Genomic DNA, 17,815 nt, shown 5'->3' on the forward strand with positions numbered 1-17,815 from the left:
CTGTTCGCAGCCGAGAGGGGATAGGTTAAGAGTCAAGCCAGGTTTAAATTAAATTAAACTATATCAGAATAATATGATACAAGTATTTGAGTTAAATCCCTGTGGGGGTCACAGTTTTTTTTTTAAAAAGCTGAGAAACATCAGGCAGTGGTGCGGACGGCCTGCCCCGGGTCCCAGGACTGAGAGTTGGGAAGTGGCGCGTGGGCTGCGCTGGGCGGGGTTGGACGCGGGGCTTCGGGGTCTCATCCGTATTGCGAGGTGAGGCGCTGCCGTGGGGGTAGTTTCCACGGGTGGGGATGTTTCCTAGGGCCTCCGCCGTAGGTCTGGGGATGAATGTGGCGACAAGAGGAGAGTGGGGGGAGGGCTTCCTGAAGCCGAAGAGTCCACCCCCTTAGGCGTCCCAGCGGCTCCGGCGCCTGGGGCTGGGGGGCTGCGGAGAGGCCCCAACCAGGAAGCAGCAGGACTGCTTTCCTGAAAACGTTACGGGCAGGGGGGGTACGCCGGATAGTACTGCTGGAGGCGGGGAAGTCCGCTGGAGAGCGCAGGAGCGGCGGGCGAAGATTAGCCTAACTTTGAGGTCCGCCCTGTGCCCAGGAGGGTGGTCAAGTCTGCTTTCTGGAACAGCGAGGTAGCACTGCCCTGCAGGTGACTCGGTTATTTGAATTTGCCCTAGCACTTTGCCACATTTATTCATTGTATGTGCTGTCGAGTGACTTCCCTAATTGTGTCTTTCAGAGGCCGACATTAAAATCGCAACTGGAGAACGCAGAGCGAGGCATGCAGATCCAGGAGAAACAACCGCAAAATCAGCATCTTTCTAGAAAAGCTTTGGTAAGAAAGCAGTTAATAGGGAAGAACCTTTGTATTCTGTTACAAGTTAATCACTAAAGGGATGTTGCCTGTAAGTTTAAATTACACCTAATGGCCCTTCTCTGGGAACCCTGCCTCCTAGGTCATGAACATGAAGCTAAACTACCTTTGTTTAGCTCAGAGGAAACAGCCTGACCAGGCCCACCTGTGAATCACTGCAGGAAGGAAGAAATTAACACACCCCCTCCCGAGGCTGATGGGAACTAGGAAGTGTTTGGCTTTACTCCCTTCCCTTTTAGTATAAAGGATGCCTGAATTCTAACTCAGGCAAGATGGTTCTTTGGGACGCGAGTCCCCCATCTCAGTCTGCCGCAGCTTTCCAAACAAAGTCCCTAGTCCTCGCCCCAAGAACTCATCTCTCGGTTTATTGGCCTGTCCTGCGGTGAGCAGGATGAGCTTGAACTCGGTAACGTTAAGGCATCATTGGTGAGACATCACTGTTCAAGGGTGCAGGAAAGACCTCAGTAGGATTAAGTGTGAGGATGGCATGGTGTGGAAGCACATGCCTCTGCCAGGTCTCTTCTAAAGTCGTTAGCCTAAGGGCCTTGCACTGGCTTCCGTTGTGTGTATTTTTGTAAATAAACAGTCCCTAACTTTTATTATATTGTCAAAGGGGTACCTCCAAAAGAAGAATAGTTGCTGTAAAGTCTATTGGCAGAAGACAGTTTTGTTTTTTGTGGGTTTTTGTGTTTGTGTGGTTTTGCCTGACTTCATGTAGGATAAGGTGGGTCCGTTGCTCTGATGGATTGGCCAGGGCCAGGCCCCTTGCTCGGTTCTGAGAATACAGCTGTGCACAGGGTCCACCTGTTCCCTGCCCTCTGGAATTTGATAGAATAAGAAATGGAAACAGAATTAACTCATCTGAGCTTTGGAATGAAATACTTCCTTTTCCTGACTGGAGAGACTAATAGAGGCACCAGTGGTACATGGTGTAAGTTTTTTTAAATGTTTTTATGTGGCATAAATTTCACAAAATTGTCAAACTAAACAAATTCGCCGTTAATCCATTGTACTACATACTGCAAGTAAAAAATGGGGGACCATGTCACCTCCACTTATTTGTGCGTTCGCTATACTTCTATATATGTGTATGTATATATACTTATTACTAATGCGTTAAATGTTAGTAGCATTTCATTTTTCATGCTTAGACAATAGAAGCTCTAATATTTTCTTCTTGCCCCAGTGGATCTTCTGTATATCACTGTGGAAATACTAGTCTGAGCCACCTTGGAATCCCAGCCTGAGTTTTTTATTCTTTACCATTCTTCCCTTGAATGATGTGTTTAAGGGTTTATAACAGTTTCTTTTTTTTTTCTTTTTTAAGATGTAATTTAATACTCTTTTTGATTTTTTTTTTAATTTATTTATGAATTTGCCCCAGCACTTTATTATTCTTGGCTGTGTTGGGTCTTCGTTTCTGTGTGAGGGCTTTCTCTAGTTGAGGCAAGCAGGGGCCACTCTTCATCGCGGTGCACGGGCCTCTCACTATCGCGGCCTCTCTTGTTGCGGAGCACAGGCTCCAGATGCGCAGGCTCAGTAATTGTGGCTCACGGGCCCAGCTGCTCCGCGGCATGTGGGATCTTCCCAGACCAGGGCTCGAACCCGTGTCCCCTGCATTGGCAGGCAGATTCTCAACCACTGTGCCACCAGGGAAGCCCCTTATAACAGTTTCTTTATGCTCATGTGCTATCCAGTTGACTTGCTACAATGGTAAATAGGAAACATTTTATTCTGATTGGCATTCTGGACATCTTTTCCTTCCACTAAGCATTAATTCACTAGACTTAAGTCTTTTGGTCTGGCTCACCTCCTAGTTAGGGATGTTGAAAAACCTCTTTGGTTGTCTTTTGTAATGACCGATTCCTAAGAGACTTTAAGAAGTGTGAAATACCAAGCAGAAATGGAGCCAGGAATATTGATCTTAAAATCCAACTATGTCTGTTTTGTACCTATGGAAGAAAAAGAATGGGTCAAAAGGAATTTTTTAAAATGTCCTTCAACCTAGCTTCTTTCAAATGAATTTAAAAGGTACAACACCTAAATAAAGTATTAGTATTTACTCTATGGATTGTGTGCTCCCCGTAACCTCACATTTCTCTTTTTCAGGAATAGGAGAGTGCTATTCCACCCGGAATGGAAGTGTGTCCTTACTGTAAGAAGCCATTTAAACGATTAAAATCCCATTTGCCGTACTGTAAGATGATAGGACCGGCTGTGCCTGCTGTTTGTCAGTCCAAGCCGGCTACACTCCCACGTGCTAAAAAAATCAAAGGGCCAATCAGAGACTCAGTTAAAGCAAAAGAGAAAGGGTTAGGGACCGATAGAAAGAAAAGAAATCCCGAACTGAAAGGGGACAGATCAGAACAACAGACAGTTAAGTCCTCTTCACAACTAGCTGTTGGTTTGGAAAAAACAGGTAATACAAAGGCTGATAAAGATTTCAAGAATCAAATTCAACCCTCCCTCAAAGTGCTAAAAAATACTGAACCGAAGATTACTTTCCAGGGGGAAACTACAGCTCAGTTTTCTGCATCAGAAAACACCACTCCTAAAAAAGAGCTTACTGAAGATTTGTCTAAATCAGGGGAAAGTAAAAATAACCCTTCAGAAACTGAAGCTTCTTTAGCTCTTGGCCCAATGGAACCTTCTCTGTCAAATCAAGATAGGAAACATTCTTCAGCCTTCCCTAATGATGTACAAGCCACTTCTGCTGATTTAAGATTGGATAGAGTGGATGCCCCAAGACAGAACCTTCTCATAAAATTACTAGATATGCCTCTGGGCGATTATCACAGTTCTCCCACGAATCTCAATTACGGGGTCAAAAGGGTAAGCACATCATCAAGCAGTGAGAGAGATTCCAAGGCCGGGGATCACCTCTTGGGAGTCTCTACTAGAGACTCTGGGACTTGGGAAAAGAACACAGAATCACAAATTGCAGCTTTTAAAGTTAGCCCGTTAGGTAAAATCCAGGTCAGGGAGAACCAGAGAAAAGGACTTGACCTTGCAGCAGAGGCATGTGGGAGCCAAGGAAATGCAGAGAAAAGTGCATTTGCAACAGAAATGCAGGAATGGGCCGCCATGAGCGATGATTCAGTCATGGAGAGGAAATCTCGAGGTGAAGGTCTCCCAACGGGGACAAACTGCAGTGAGCTTCTCTCTGTATCACAGTCACGTAATCAAAGTCTTGCCTCTCTGGCTATGAAATTTCTCCAAGAAGAGAAGGCAGAAGCCTGCAGCCATAATCGAGTCCCTGCTATGAAGGCATTGACAAAGAGTGAGGAACAAGCTTCTCTGACACCCAAGTCGGGCTGTCGGCCGCCAGCATTGCACCCCAGGGGCCAGCATTCTGCACATGCAACCCATCATCATGCTTCTAAAGGCCCTTTCACAGGTCAGATCGGTGCCACCGACGGAAAGACCCTATCCAGCTCCCTGGGGCTGGAGTGGTTTCCAGAGCTCTATCCGGGTTATCTTGGACTCGGGGTGTTGCCAGGGAAGCCTCAGCATTGGGGCACATTGGCCCAGAAGCCTGCGCTCATCAGTACCCAGGGGGAAAGCTGCTCACAAGGTAAACACGCTCCCGCTCCCGCTCAAGCTCATCCAGACAGCTCTGTGCCTTTTGAATCAGTGAGGTTTAGAACGCCCACATTCTCTCTCACTTGACTTTACTCGTACCTAGGCATTCTAGTGCGCTGGACTTGTAGGTGTTCTCAGAATGTGACTTCTTGCTCCCAGGGGTCAGTAATGACAGTGGTTTATCACTCTCCCTTCCCCTCCACCAAGAGGTGAAGGTTGGACTCCGACAGGCTGACCTTCTACATTTGGAAGAGGCATGGCCTCGTCTAGAAATTGGGTGGGTATTCAAGCTGAAGAGACTCAGGAAAAAATGAAGACTTCAGGGTCTGCCTCAACAGAACAAGCGCCGTGCTCAGATTTCAGTCAGGACCAGGTTGGGCAGAAAACGGGTTCCAGACGTGTGGTCAGATGCAGCATCCGGCAGCCTAGAGCAGCACAGGAGGGGAGCGCAGGTGGGGTTCTGGCTTTGGGGGCGGGCTGGCGTTAAAGCTGTCCGGAGGGGCACGGCAGTCCAGGCAGGTGGAAGCGGGGCCTCGGGTGAGCCGGTGAAGACCAGGGCAGAGGGTGTGGCCAGAAGGGGGCGGAAATCCATGCCCTGGAGAAGGTAGGCCACAGAGAATAGGACCCAGGAGTAGAGCCAAAGATGCAGCCTCTAGACTCGAGAGGTTAGGTAAGAAGGATGGGGGGAAAGAGGCTGGACGTCACCACTGACTGGATTGTGAGTCTGTCTCTCCCGAAGCTCCCTGCATGCTCCTCGCTGCTGCTGGGATGGGCTCGGCGGCGGCGGGACGGACGGACGGACGGAGGCCCGGGTAGGAGCCAGGAGCTTCCCTGCGGCCCCCTCGGTGCCCTCGCTTTTTTCTGCTGAGTCTCACCTTTGGTTACTGAACTGCTTCTCTAATGACGAAACAGAGAGTGTCTCCATTTTCCTCCCCAGAAGCTTTGGATTACCTCTTTTGTTTGGGTTTTCTCGGGGCGTGGTTAGGCGTGCTCACAGCGTCCATCTCTTCTTGCCTAGCGTTCTTTGGTGCTTTCGGGTTATTTTGACAGGAGACCCAAAGCCACTCCGAATAGGCTTGCAGCAGAAAAGCTTGTATTTTCCCTTCCTAAAGGATACATTTTTCCCCTCTACTACGTTTTGTGAATGATCACATATTCACCAAGCCCCAGTTTGGCTGTTGTGGAAAGCATTTTCTTTTGTATTTTAATTATCCCTTTCTAAAGGTTTCAAAATGGACGTTTATTAAGAGGGTTGCTAGCTTAAAGCTACGTTTCCTTCAGCTGCCTCAGTGGTTAACCAAACCCAGGTCTACCATCTTCACTGTCTTTACCAAGTTGTAGTATCAAGTCCCTGCTCCATCTTAACATAGAATTAAATACTCACCTTTGCGTTGCTTTGTGGTGTTCAGGGTGCTTCACCTATCTTCTGATTTTGGCCTCACCACTCGGAGAGGTGGGCAGAGTGCTTTTCTCTCTGTTTTGCAGGTGATGAAACAGGCACAGGGGAAAAGTGATTTGTCCAAGGTGGTGATGCCAGTAAGTGGTAGAGGTGCGAGTAGAACCCCGTCTCCTGAGGCCTAGTTTAAAGCTTTCACTCAACCATGTTGTAGAAAATGCGCCACAGCTAGACGCGCAGGTGGTGTTTATATCTCCGAGCTTCTCTGTGGTTTTCAGTGGCATAAACACAGCCCGTAGCAAATCTCTAGCAGGTAGAAGGGCTTCTTTGTATTCTTTCCTACCCTCTGTAGTGCTAAGGTGAGTTCATTTTAGTGGGAAAAGGGAGGGAACTAATAATGTTGATCAGGTGATGGCGGTTTCTGGTCGTTGTGTGAGATGCCTGATGTAATTATCTCCTTTAACCCTCCTGACGGTTCTGAGGGGCTGTCACTGCCAGAGATTGCCCTGTGTTGTGGGCGAGGGGTCTGAGCCTCAAGAGGGCTCAGTGACTTGCCCACGTTCACCAGTAAGCGGCAGTCGGGATTCAAATCCAGGTCCATCTGCCTTGACAGACATCCATGGTCTTTAAACTCAGCCTCAGGCTTACTTTAGGGCAGTTAGTGGTCAATATCACGGTTGATTTAAGTTATTAGTAACACGCCCCTTAATAGGTCCCAAGATTACAGGTAATAATAAGGTAAGAGATAACAGTAACCCGTGTCACCAAATCACTAGGCTTGTGAAATTGAATATGGGGGGAAAAATACAAGTTTTCCTTTAATAGTAAGTTCTTCCAGAATAGTGGCCAGAAGTGCTTTTGTTCTCCTTTATTGGTCACAGTCTGTAACGTGTGATTAGTTTGGGCTTCTGTATCGGGGAAGGTGTAGCCATCACTGTGCCTCTAGTTCTGTTGTAAACCGAAAAGCTGTTGGAAGTTGGCTCCACCATTAACGGTCAGACTGTGATGCTGCTACCAAATGAACGGGAGACGCTAGAGGAGACCCCAGGATCTCAGTTAAGGTCAAGACCCGATTCCTCAGTTGGCCAGGGACTTCAAGGCCATCCAATCTACAAGGATAAAAAAGTAGTGTGGCTCTGCAGCTTTGTACCTTCACCTGGCAATGACTGTCCCCAGTGACTGCAGGGTTAAGACTGACCTCCCACGCAGTCTTTGCAGAAGAGCTTGGGTTGTATGTGCCCTTATTCAGGCAAAACCTCTGATGGGCCACTCCTCCTCTATCTCAGGAAACCAACACATCGCTTTGATACTTAAAGGCAGGGCCAGTGAGCTAAGAGTTACTGAGTTAACTATATATCAGGTGTGATACCTGCATGTTTACCTAGGTTATCTTAAGGAATCTTATACCAGTTCTGGGAGATGGGTATTATCCCCTTTTACAGACGAGGAAACTGAATTTCAGAGAGGATGAGTAACTTGCCCAGTATCCAGTTTCTAACGTTATCTGATGGTCTTTGCCAAGGTTTTCCAGGCAGTGTTTCTTGCACTGGACCGTTGGGCTCCAGGATGTCGTCCGTTTTCTTTCCTGCACGGGGAAATACAGCTAGTCCTCGTACATCAGGTACCTGAGTAAACTTAGGTGAGGTGATTCTACCAGCTGGAAAGGCACCTAGGGCCTTCATTTTGATGAAACAAGGTAGGACCAGAAGCTCTCATGGCCGATGAAAAATGGCTATGTTTTGAGGACCTAGGCTAGGAAATCCCAAGGCATACTGATGGTTCTGAGGATGCCACCACGTTGGGCTGCAGTGAATCAGGCGTCAGGGGATCGGGCTCATGGAATTCGGCGGCACTAGGAGCACTCTTCTGAGCTTCAGGGAGAAAGGTTCCCATGGACCTCACTACCAGAAGGAGTAGTTTTCCTGGCCTGAGAGAAAGTAGATTTTAGAAGTTCAAGATTTAAATCTCAGGAGACTCAGCAAGTACCAGGGTCTGAGAGTTCTCAGCAGTAGAGGACTTCGTTCAGAGGAAACCTCTCAGAGCCCCAGTCGCCTTGAGAGCATTCAGCTGGGAGGGCTGGCTGGGCCTTTGCAGAATTAGGTGCCTTGGCTTTGGGGCTGAAAGTGTAAGAGATCTACATCCTAGGTTCCCAAATCTGGACAGTTCACAGTTTCACGTGGTCATTTTTTTTTTTTTTTTTTTTTTTTTTTTCCCTAGGTAGGTTTATTCCTAGGTATTTTATTCTTTTTGTTGCAATGGTAAATGGGAGTGTTTCCATAATTTCTCTTTCAGATTTTTCATCATTAGTGTATAGGAATGCAAGAGATTTCTGTGCATTAATTTTGTATCCTGCAACTTTACCATATTCATTAATTAGCTCTAGCAGTTTTCTGGTGGCAGTTTTAGGATTCTCTATGTATAGTATCATGTCATCCGCAAACAGTGACAGTTTTACTTCTTTTTTTCCAATTTGTATTCCTTTTATTTCTTTTTCTTCTCTGATTGCCGTGGCTAGGACTTCCAAAACTATGTTGAATAATAGTGGTGAGAGTGGACATCCTTGTCTTGTTCCTGATCTTAGAGGAAATGCTTTCAGTTTTTCACCATTGAGAATGATGTTTGCTGTGGGTTTGTCATATATGGCCTTTATTGTGTTGAGGTAGGTTCCCTCTATGCCCACTTTCTGGAGAGTTTTTATCAGAAATGGGTGTTGAATTTTGTCAAAAGCTTTTTCTGCATCTATTGAGATGATCATATGGTTTTTATTCTTCAATTTGTTAATATGGTGTATCACATTGATTGATTTGCGTATATTGAAGAATCCTTGCATCCCTGGGATAAATCCCACTTGATCGTGGTGTATGATCCTTTTAATGTGTTGTTGGATTCTGTTTGCTAGTATTTTGTTGAGGATTTTTGCATCTATATTCATCAGTGATATTGGTCTGTAATTTTCTTTTTTTGTAGTGTCTTTGTCTGGTTTTGGTATCAGGGTGATGGTGGCCTCATAGAATGAGTTTGGGAGTGTTCCTTCCTCTGCAATTTTTTGGAAGAGTTTGAGAAGGATGGGTTTTAGCTCTTCTCTAAATGTTTGATAGAATTCACCTGTGAAGCCATCTGGTCCTGGACTTTTGTTTGTTGGAAGATTTTTAATCACAGTTTCAATTTCATTACTTGTGATTGGTCTGTTCATATTTTCTATTTCTTCCTGGTTCAGTCTTGGAAGGTTATACCTTTCTAAGAATTTGTCCATTTCTTCCAGGTTGTCCATTTTATTGGCATAAAGTTGCTTGTAGTAGTCTCTTAGGATGCTTTGTATTTCTGCAGTGTCTGTTGTAACTTCTCCTTTTTCATTTCTGATTTTATTGATTTGAGTCCTCTCCCTCTTTTTCTTGATGAGTCTGGCTAATGGCTTATCAATTTTGTTTATCTTCTCAAAGAACCAACTTTTAGTTTTATTGATCTTTGCTATTGTTTTCTTTGTTTCTATTTCATTTATTTCTGCTCTGATCTTTATGATTTCTTTCCTTCTGCTAACTTTGGGTTTTGTTTGTTCTTCTTTCTCTAGTTTCTTGAGGTGTAAGGTTAGATTGTTTACTTGAGCTTTTTCTTGTTTCTTTAGGTAGGCTTGTATAGCTATAAACTTCCCTCTTAGAACTGCTTTTGCTGCATCCCATAGGTTTTGGGTCGTCGTGTTTTCATTGTCATTTGTCTCTAGGTATTTTTTGATTTCCTCTTTGATTTCTTCAGTGATCTCTTGGTTATTTAGTAACGTATTGTTTAGCCTCCATGTGTTTGTCCTTTTTACGTTTTTTTCCCTGTAATTCATTTCTAATCTCATAGCGTTGTGGTCAGAAAAAATGCTTGATATGATTTCAATTTTCTTAAATTTACTGAGGCTTGATTTGTGACCCAAGATGTGATCTATCTTGGAGAATGTTCCGTGCGCACTTGAGAAGAACGTGTAATCTGCTGTTTTTGGATGGAATGTCCTATATATATCAATTAAATCTATCTGGTCTATTGTGTCATTTAAAGCTTCTGTTTCCTTATTTATTTTCATTTTGGATGATCTGTCCATTGGTGTAAGTGAGGTGTTAAAGTCCCCCACTATTATTGTGTTACTGTCGATTTCCTCTTTTATAGCTGTTAGCAGTTGCCTTATGTATTGAGGTGCTCCTATGTTGGGTGCATATATATTTATAATTGTTATATCTTCTTCTTGGATTGATCCCTGGATTAATATGTAGTGTCCTTCCCTGTCTCTTGTAACATTCTTTATTTTAAAGTCTATTTTATCTGATATGAGTATAGCTACTCCAGCTTTCTTTTGATTTCCATTTGCATGGAATATCTTTTTCCATCCCCTCACTTTCAGTCTGTATGTGTCCCTAGGTCTAAAGTGGGTCTCTTGTAGACAGCATATATATGGGTCTTGTTTTTGTATACATTCAGCCAGTCTATGTCTTTTGGTTGGGGCATTTAATCCATTCACGTTTAAGGTAATAATCGATATGTATGTTCCTATGACCATTTTCTTAATTGTTTTGGGTTTGTTTTTGTAGGTCCTTTTCTTCTCTTGTGTTTCCCACTTAGAGAAGTTCCTTTAGCATTTGTTGTAGAGCTGGTTTGGTGATGCTGAATTCTCTTAGCTTTTGCTTGTCTGTAAAGCTTTTGATTTCTCCATGAAATCTAAATGAGATCCTTGCCGGGTAGAGTAATCTTGGTTGTAGGTTCTTCCCTTTCATCACTTTAAATACATCATGCCACTCCCTTCTGGCTTGTAGAGTTTCTGCTGAGAAATCAGCTGTTAACCTTATGGGAGTTCCCTTGTATGTTATTTGTCGTTTTTCCCTTGCTGCTTTCAATAAGTTTTCTTTGTCTTTAATTTTTGCCACTTTGATTACTATGTGTCTCGGCGTGTTTCTCCTTGGGTTTATCCTGTATGGGACTCTCTGCGCTTCCTGGACTTGGGTGGCTATTTCCTTTCCCATGTTAGGGAAGTTTTCGACTATAATCTCTTCAAATATTTTCTCTGGTCCTTTCTCTCTCTCTTCTCCTTCTGGGACCCCTATAATGCGAATGTTGTTGCGTTTAATGTTGTCCCAGAGGTCTCTTAGGCTGTCTTCATTTCTTTTCATTCTTTTTTCTTTAGTCTGTTCCGCAGCAGTGAATTCCATCATTCTGTCTTCCAGGTCACTTATCCGTTCTTCTGCCTCAGTTATTCTGCTATTGATTCCTTCTAGTGTAGTTTTCATTTCAGTTATTGTATTGGTCATCTCTGTTTGTTTGTTCTTTAATTCTTCTAGGTCTTTGTTAATCATTTCTTGCATCTTCTCAATCTTTGCCTCCATTCTTATTCCAAGGTCCTGGATCATCTTCACTATCATTATTCTGAATTCTTTTTCTGGAAGGTTGCCTATCTCCACTTCATTTAGTTGTTTTTCTGGGGTTTTTTCTTGTTCCTTCATCTGGTACATAGCCCTCTGCCTTTTCATCTTCTCTATCTTTCTGTAACTGTGGTTTTTGGTCCACAGGCTGCAGGATTATAGTTTTTCTTGCTTCTGTTCCATTTTTTTTTAAGAGTAAAGATTGTTAGGCATCGTCCCCAGAGATTGATTCTGAAGCGAGGCCTCCGAATTGTATTTTCAGACGTTTCCTCGGTGTCACCGAAGGTCAACCAAGTTTGAGAACTGCTCCTGGAGGTGATGGCCCTGGCGCAGGTGCCTCAGGCCCAGCGGTGGGCTGTTCTCAAATTGTGGCAGGGGAGGAGGTGGTTTGGAGAAAAAAACTTGGTGTAATTACAAAAAGCAAAATGTGGCTGACGGGGTTACCAGAAGGTCAAGTGAGAACACTTTATAGGTCATGGGTTTTTAAAGGCCAAGAAACAGCTAACTAAAGGCTGTTGTCTAACCTGCAACCAGGATTTCCATCAGTAGGGTATCCGTGTGAGGTGTTTTGTTTTTTAAATTTATTTATTTATTGGCTGCATTGGGTCTTCGTTGCTGCATGCGGGCTTCTCATTGCGGTGGCTTCTCGTTGCGGAGCACAGGCTCTAGGCGCGCGGGCTCACTAGTTGTGGCTCGTGGGCTCTAGAGTGCAGGCTCAGTAGTGGTGGCTCACGGGCTTAGTTGCTCCGCGGCATGTGGGATCTTCCCGGACCAGGGCTCGAACCCGTGTCCCCTGTATTGGCAGGGGGATTCTTAACCACTGCACCACCAGGAAAGCCCCTGGGTAGTGTTTTTACATCCACAGCAACTTTTACCACACCTGCTAAACCTGTTGTAAATACTTGCTTAATTTACCCTTTATCCTAATGAACCAAACCAAGACCAGACAACCAGCAATGGTAGAGATTCTCTGCCTGTCATTAAACGTGGAAAATAACAGGGGCAGGGAAAATGTAAATACGTAGCCTAAACTCTCCTTTCTGGTTCTACTTTATAGTTATTCATGTATTGAACATAAATAAGAAGTGTGCTGGTCAGCAGTAGTGCTGGGCTGGGCTGATAGAGCTGGCTTGTCGACTGTTGTAGTGACAAGGAGCAGTAATTAACGTGACAGTAGAAAGTCATGCTTTTTGCTAATAAGATGTTTAGCAGCTGAGAGGAAGTATAAATGATTCATTAAGTATGTACCCCTGGATCATCTGGGCACTGTATTTATGGGATCAGAAATGGATCTAGGTCCTGATCCCCAGGGTCCCTTAGTCTGTTGAAGAACCTTTTCTTGATGTGGAATAGACGGCTTCGACCTTCAGTGGTTACCAGTTAGCCGCAGCCCAAGGCAGACGTTAATCCATCTATTTAGAATACACCTTTCCTGCAGCCTCGCCCTGGGAACCTTGGGCACTGAGTGTTGGGGAAGAGGATGGATTTAAATGAATTACCACAGTGACTGTTTGGAACCCTAGTTCCTTTGATGGAAAGAAGTTCGACGGCCGTAAGAAGTTTGGAAGCCCCGGCCAGGCTCACAACCTCCAGCTTCTCTCTGAGGAGGCTCTTGGGAGCTGTGCAAACAGGTGAGGCTGGAATCACGACTGCTGGGCTCTGTTGCTGGTTCCAAGCATCTGGAGAACTTTCTCTGCCTTTAGCCATGGCTGTTACAGCAGGCTCGAGAAAGAGAAGAGGACAACCTTGTAGTCTTACTACTCTCCTGCTTGTGTGGTTTCATCCTGGAGTCTTGACAAAATTCAAAGTATTCTTCCTGTTCCCCTGCTTGTCTGTTTTCATCCAGGAGTCTGATGTCATTAAAAGCACCGAAGCTAATAATAGCAACTGCTATTTATTGAGCAGCTTTCATTTTTTCAGTACTTACCCCTGCCTCTCTCTGCCACCTGCCCATCTCTGCCTTCCCCACCTTGATTGTCCCCAAGCCAGGAAGGCTCAACCTCAAGTTAACCAGCTGTATTCATCTCCTCCCCACGAAAGATTTTAACCAAACTCCCCAAAATAAGAGTGACTAATTTAAATTTATTAAAATTAAGGTCTTTCTCGGTTTTAGCCTTTTCATCACACGCCGCCTGCGCAATATAGTGGTATGTAAATTCTTTGCAATTCCTTTGCGTAAGCTAAGCTGGTAACCTGAGTCCCTCACAGGTAAGGGCCCCTAGGGGCCTTTCCCTCTAACAGTGAGACCTGCTTCTCTTCCAACAGGCTGGGTCAGGTGTCGCACCGGCGTGAAGAGCAGAGCAGCCGGCGGCATCCTGATGCTCTTCACAGGATACTTCGTCCTTTGTTGTAGCTGGAGCTTCAAGTGTCTGAGTAAGCCTTTCTCTACTTTCAGCCTGAATTACAGGTCACATCCCATTATAGGCACCTCCAAGGGATTTTCCGAACTGCTTTTTTGTTTCTCAGTTTTGCATTATCTGACATGCCCTAGAGAATGAGCTGTTGCCTGGGGGGTTTTTTTTGGAGGTTTTTTAATTGGAGGTTTTGGTTATAGTGGCCTTTATAAGATTTGAGTAGAATTTACATAACTGCTGTTATGCTCCATTTAAGATTGTCACTGGAGATCTGGTGGGCTTTGTGTTTTCTCCTTAAAGCTATTTGCCTGTTAGAAGATCAGGGCTCTTCTCCAAGGTGACTTTTTAATTCCTATGTAAGAGCTTCCTTTTAGGATTGAAACCAAATAGTTTTATACCCCAAGAGAGAGGAGGAGAAGCAAAATACAGCTGTCACTCATCAGTGTGTCTTAAGGCTTAGAGCTGTTTTATTTACTCAACTTTTTTTTTTTTTACTCCACTTTTAACATTAAAAGCACAACACCTTTCTAGTGACACGTTTCAGCTTGCTCCAAATCTTACCAGAAGGAAAATGCCTAGATTTCATTGCTCTTTTAGTTCCAGATAACTTTTGCTCATTTTTTTAAGTATTGTTTTATAAAAGAAAAAAACCAGAAAAAGCCCAGTATTCTTCCACAATTTAAAAACAAAAAAACCCAAACGCTTTCAGATGAAAACTTTCAGTATAAAAGTGTAAGATAATCATTAACACTGGAGGCCAGTAGAATTCACAAGCTTCTAAAATATCAGATTTGACTCTAACTGGATTTGTTGGCTAATTCAGTACCAGTACATAGGGTGCAGGTCAAGCAGCGGGAATGTGTCTGCACCAAACTCTTGCATCCTGACTAGCAGGGCATAGCTGCTGGCCCTTGTCTAATATGCATGGCCATCCGTGAGAAAGAGGAATTCCTTTCTGATCATCCCCGCATAAACGGAGATGCCTAAAATCCCAAGTCATTTCTTTCACAGGGAAAAAGCCTTCCCTGAAAGTTTTAGCTGCCTGAAAGAGACTATTTAGGTGAAGCTTGAGGTTATTTTTCACATCTCTAAATTGAGACTGAAGAAAGTGAGACAAACTTCTCATTGTGCTTAAGACTTTACTTCTAAATTTATAAAACAAAATTATAACAGAATGATCTGTAGAGTCAAGACGTAGAAACAGTCAACAGAATGGCCTCTTAGATCCTTATGTTTATCTCTGTTTATCCTAAGAGCTGCAGCGCTGGTGTAAGTAGCATTGACCTGGACACCACGTAAGGAAGCTCCGGCACTCCAAGGCAGGGACGGTGGAGATGGCCGCAGTGCAGATTTCACAGTGGAAACCTGTCCTGGGGGCGGGGGGAGCATGGAAAAGACACAGTTATTGGAGTCTAACAGTTCTGCAGGAAGCCAGGTTTTTAATGTGGACAGATCTGGTTCTGTCTGGATATTTCTTTTGGCTTGTTCTCAAAAGTGACTGAAAGTTACTGAGAAAAACTTCAGTTTGTTTAATCATAAAGGCTGATGTTATTCAAGGGGACAAGAAGATGGCAGAGTTCGTCATTAAAATTTTTAAATAGCTATTTCCTAATAGCTCATATCTCAATTTTAGATCTGTCTCTCTAAAATTATTCTCTATATCTTGGCATTTTACTATTCATCTCTGCTAGATACTCGGCTACATGTGCACTGGTACAGAATATTATCTGAAGTGGCCGGAAAGCAGCACATATCAGCCCCTTCCCCTTGGGAATGGTTAGGCTCTTCTGGGTCCTTGACCAGATCTTGGCAGGTGTGAGAAACATAAAAGCAGAGGGTGGGTTCAGAGTTGCAGGTGAGCCTCTGAAAAATCCTTGCAGGTTATTTTTTAAGCTAATTAAAGCAGCACACTAAACAGGAGGCTAAATCACCTTTTCCACATCTTAAGTGAGTATAATAGTGAGCAAATGGTTTCTGCTATCATCTCTTCTTGGAAGCTTTTCAGAACTCCACCCCTATCCCTTCCCAAGAATTTCAGTGCAATACTCAAATATTCCTCCCACTTTGTTAGGGTTGTTTTTGGCTGGTGGGGTTTTTATGTCTCTTCCCTCATCAAAATATTCCATGTTTTTCTAATTTTCTGCTTTGGCCCCTAGAGAATAACTTGGATACTTGTAAACGCTTCAAGGACATGTAATCTAGATCTCACAGATGGATAACGGTTTTCAACCTCTTTTCCAACATTAGAGGTTGATTACATATCAGATAGAGATATGCCCCTATCAATCAATTGATGGGTCTGTCTGTGTCTTCCCTTTGCTTGTGATATCCTCAGGCCAAAATACATGCATTCAGTCCCTCTTTTGTCCCAGCTCCTTCAAAACTATGAAAAAGCAGGTGTGCTGTTCTAAGGCCAGCATTCATGTATTTGCACACCTCTTCCTTCTCTCTTCCCAGAACTCGATGCTGGCTTATCTTCTGCTGTATCTCCCTTTTCTATTCTTCAGTCCCCTGTCCCCCCCCCCCCAATTATCCCCAGTGGGAGTAATTTAATTCTGCATCAAATTCTCATGGTTAAGGAAAAGGTGTGCTAGAATTCTCCATAAGGAAAAATTCATGGTTGAGCAAGAGTATACTAGAGGTAGTTATTTTAGTTTAGTATGACAGAATTTTCAGAACTCCAAAAACAGTACCTTGCCTTTGGGACAGGCTTTGTGGCCTTTCGTTGTAAATGCCCTGTAAGAGACACGGCCAGGGAGGGGTCTCCCTGCACCTGCCCCTTTGCCTTACTCTAGATCAGAAATGCTCAGGGTACAAAGGTAGGTGAGAATGACCTCTCAGTTATGTCCTCTTCCCCAATCCCCTCGAGCCCAGGGGTCAGCAGACCACGACAGCCCACAGACACAAGCCAGCACGTGCCCTATTTTTGTAAATAAAGTCTCCGTGGGACCCAGCCCTGCATCTTTGGTTAGGTGATGGCTGTGGCTGCTTCCACACTGCAGTGGCAGAGTTGAGTTGTCGCAACAGAGACCGTAGACCCTGCAAAGCTGAAAATGGTTACTCTCTGGCCCTTTACAGGAAGCGTGCCAAGCCCTGCCCCAGATGGACAGGACGCCTCACGGGCTCCTGTGTCGGAGGGATGAGGACGACTGGGGATCCCCACGCTGGAGCATTTGGTTAGGAAACGCGTTTCAGGAGGAGAAGCCTTTCTGGACTCAGTACCTAAGCACCTGAGCGTTGCCTCTTCAGCTCCCCACAACATGTGAGTGCAGTGGTGACGGCAAGAGTAAGCTCACAGCCCCCCAAGGTTGTCATCAAGATCATTTTTGTCACTACTGTAAATAAACTAGCGCCACTTGTTGTAATCAGAATGCTAAAACATCATGAAAGGGTTTAACTCCGTTAGATCACAATAAATACTTTACATCTCTGAAAGTAAGTTCCTTAATGAGAAAAACTAACTACTTAATGACCCATCAGTCCTGAAGGGATATCTGCTGCTTATTGCCCAGTATGTTGTGTTAGTTTCAGGTGTACAGCATGGTGATGCAGTTATATATATATATATATATATATCTCCTTTTATGTATATGTATTCTTTTACAGATTCCTTTCCCTTATAATTTATTACAAAATTTCGAGTAGAGTTCCCTGTGCTACACAGTAGGTCCTTGTTGATTATCTATTTTATATAGAGTGGTGTGTATCTGTGAATCCCAACCTCCTACTCTCTCCCTCCCCCTCCCCCCCAGCCCTTTTCCCCTTTGGCAACCATAAATTTGTTTTCTACGTCTGTGGGTCTTTTTCTGTTTCGTATATAAGTTCATTTTTATCATTTATTTTTTGTAGATTCCCCATATAAGCGATGTCTTTCTCTGTCTGGCTTGCTTAGTATGATCATCTCCTAAGTCCATCCACGTTGCCACAAATGGCATTATTTCGTTCTTTTTAATGGCTGAGTAATATTCCATTGTATATATGTACCATATTTTCTTTATCCATTACTCTGTCAATGGACATTTAGGTTGCTTCCATGTCCTGACTGTTGTAAATAGCGCTGCTTTGAACACTGGGGTACATGTATCTTTTTGAATCATGGTTTTCTCCAGATATGTGCCCAGGAGTGGGATTGTAGGATCATATGGTAGCTCTATTTTTAGTTTTTTAAGGAACCTCCATACTGTTCTCCATAGTGGCTGTACCAATTTACATTCCCACCAACA

General features: G+C 44.1%; 1 protein-coding gene across 2 annotated transcripts; it reads left to right on the plus strand.

The window, feature by feature from the left end:
- Positions 1-174: 174 nt before the first annotated feature.
- C20H17orf80 (chromosome 20 C17orf80 homolog) lies at positions 175-17,385 on the plus strand. Of its 2 annotated transcripts, none has more exons than XM_059908724.1 (6): positions 175-258; positions 736-831; positions 2,980-4,444; positions 12,762-12,869; positions 13,504-13,611; positions 16,671-17,385. In XM_059908724.1, exons 3-6 carry the CDS (start codon positions 3,007-3,009, stop codon positions 16,733-16,735), a joined length of 1,719 nt encoding a protein of 572 aa, XP_059764707.1. In that variant the 5' UTR covers positions 175-258; positions 736-831; positions 2,980-3,006; the 3' UTR covers positions 16,736-17,385. The 2 variants fall into 2 exon arrangements, with proteins under 2 accessions (XP_059764707.1, XP_059764705.1); XM_059908722.1 differs by lacking the exon at positions 175-258 and adding an exon at positions 267-645.
- The last annotated feature ends 430 nt before the right edge of the window (positions 17,386-17,815 follow it).

This window comes from Balaenoptera ricei, chromosome 20 (genome assembly GCF_028023285.1).
Source record: "Balaenoptera ricei isolate mBalRic1 chromosome 20, mBalRic1.hap2, whole genome shotgun sequence".
NCBI classification, from domain to species: domain Eukaryota; kingdom Metazoa; phylum Chordata; class Mammalia; order Artiodactyla; family Balaenopteridae; genus Balaenoptera; species Balaenoptera ricei.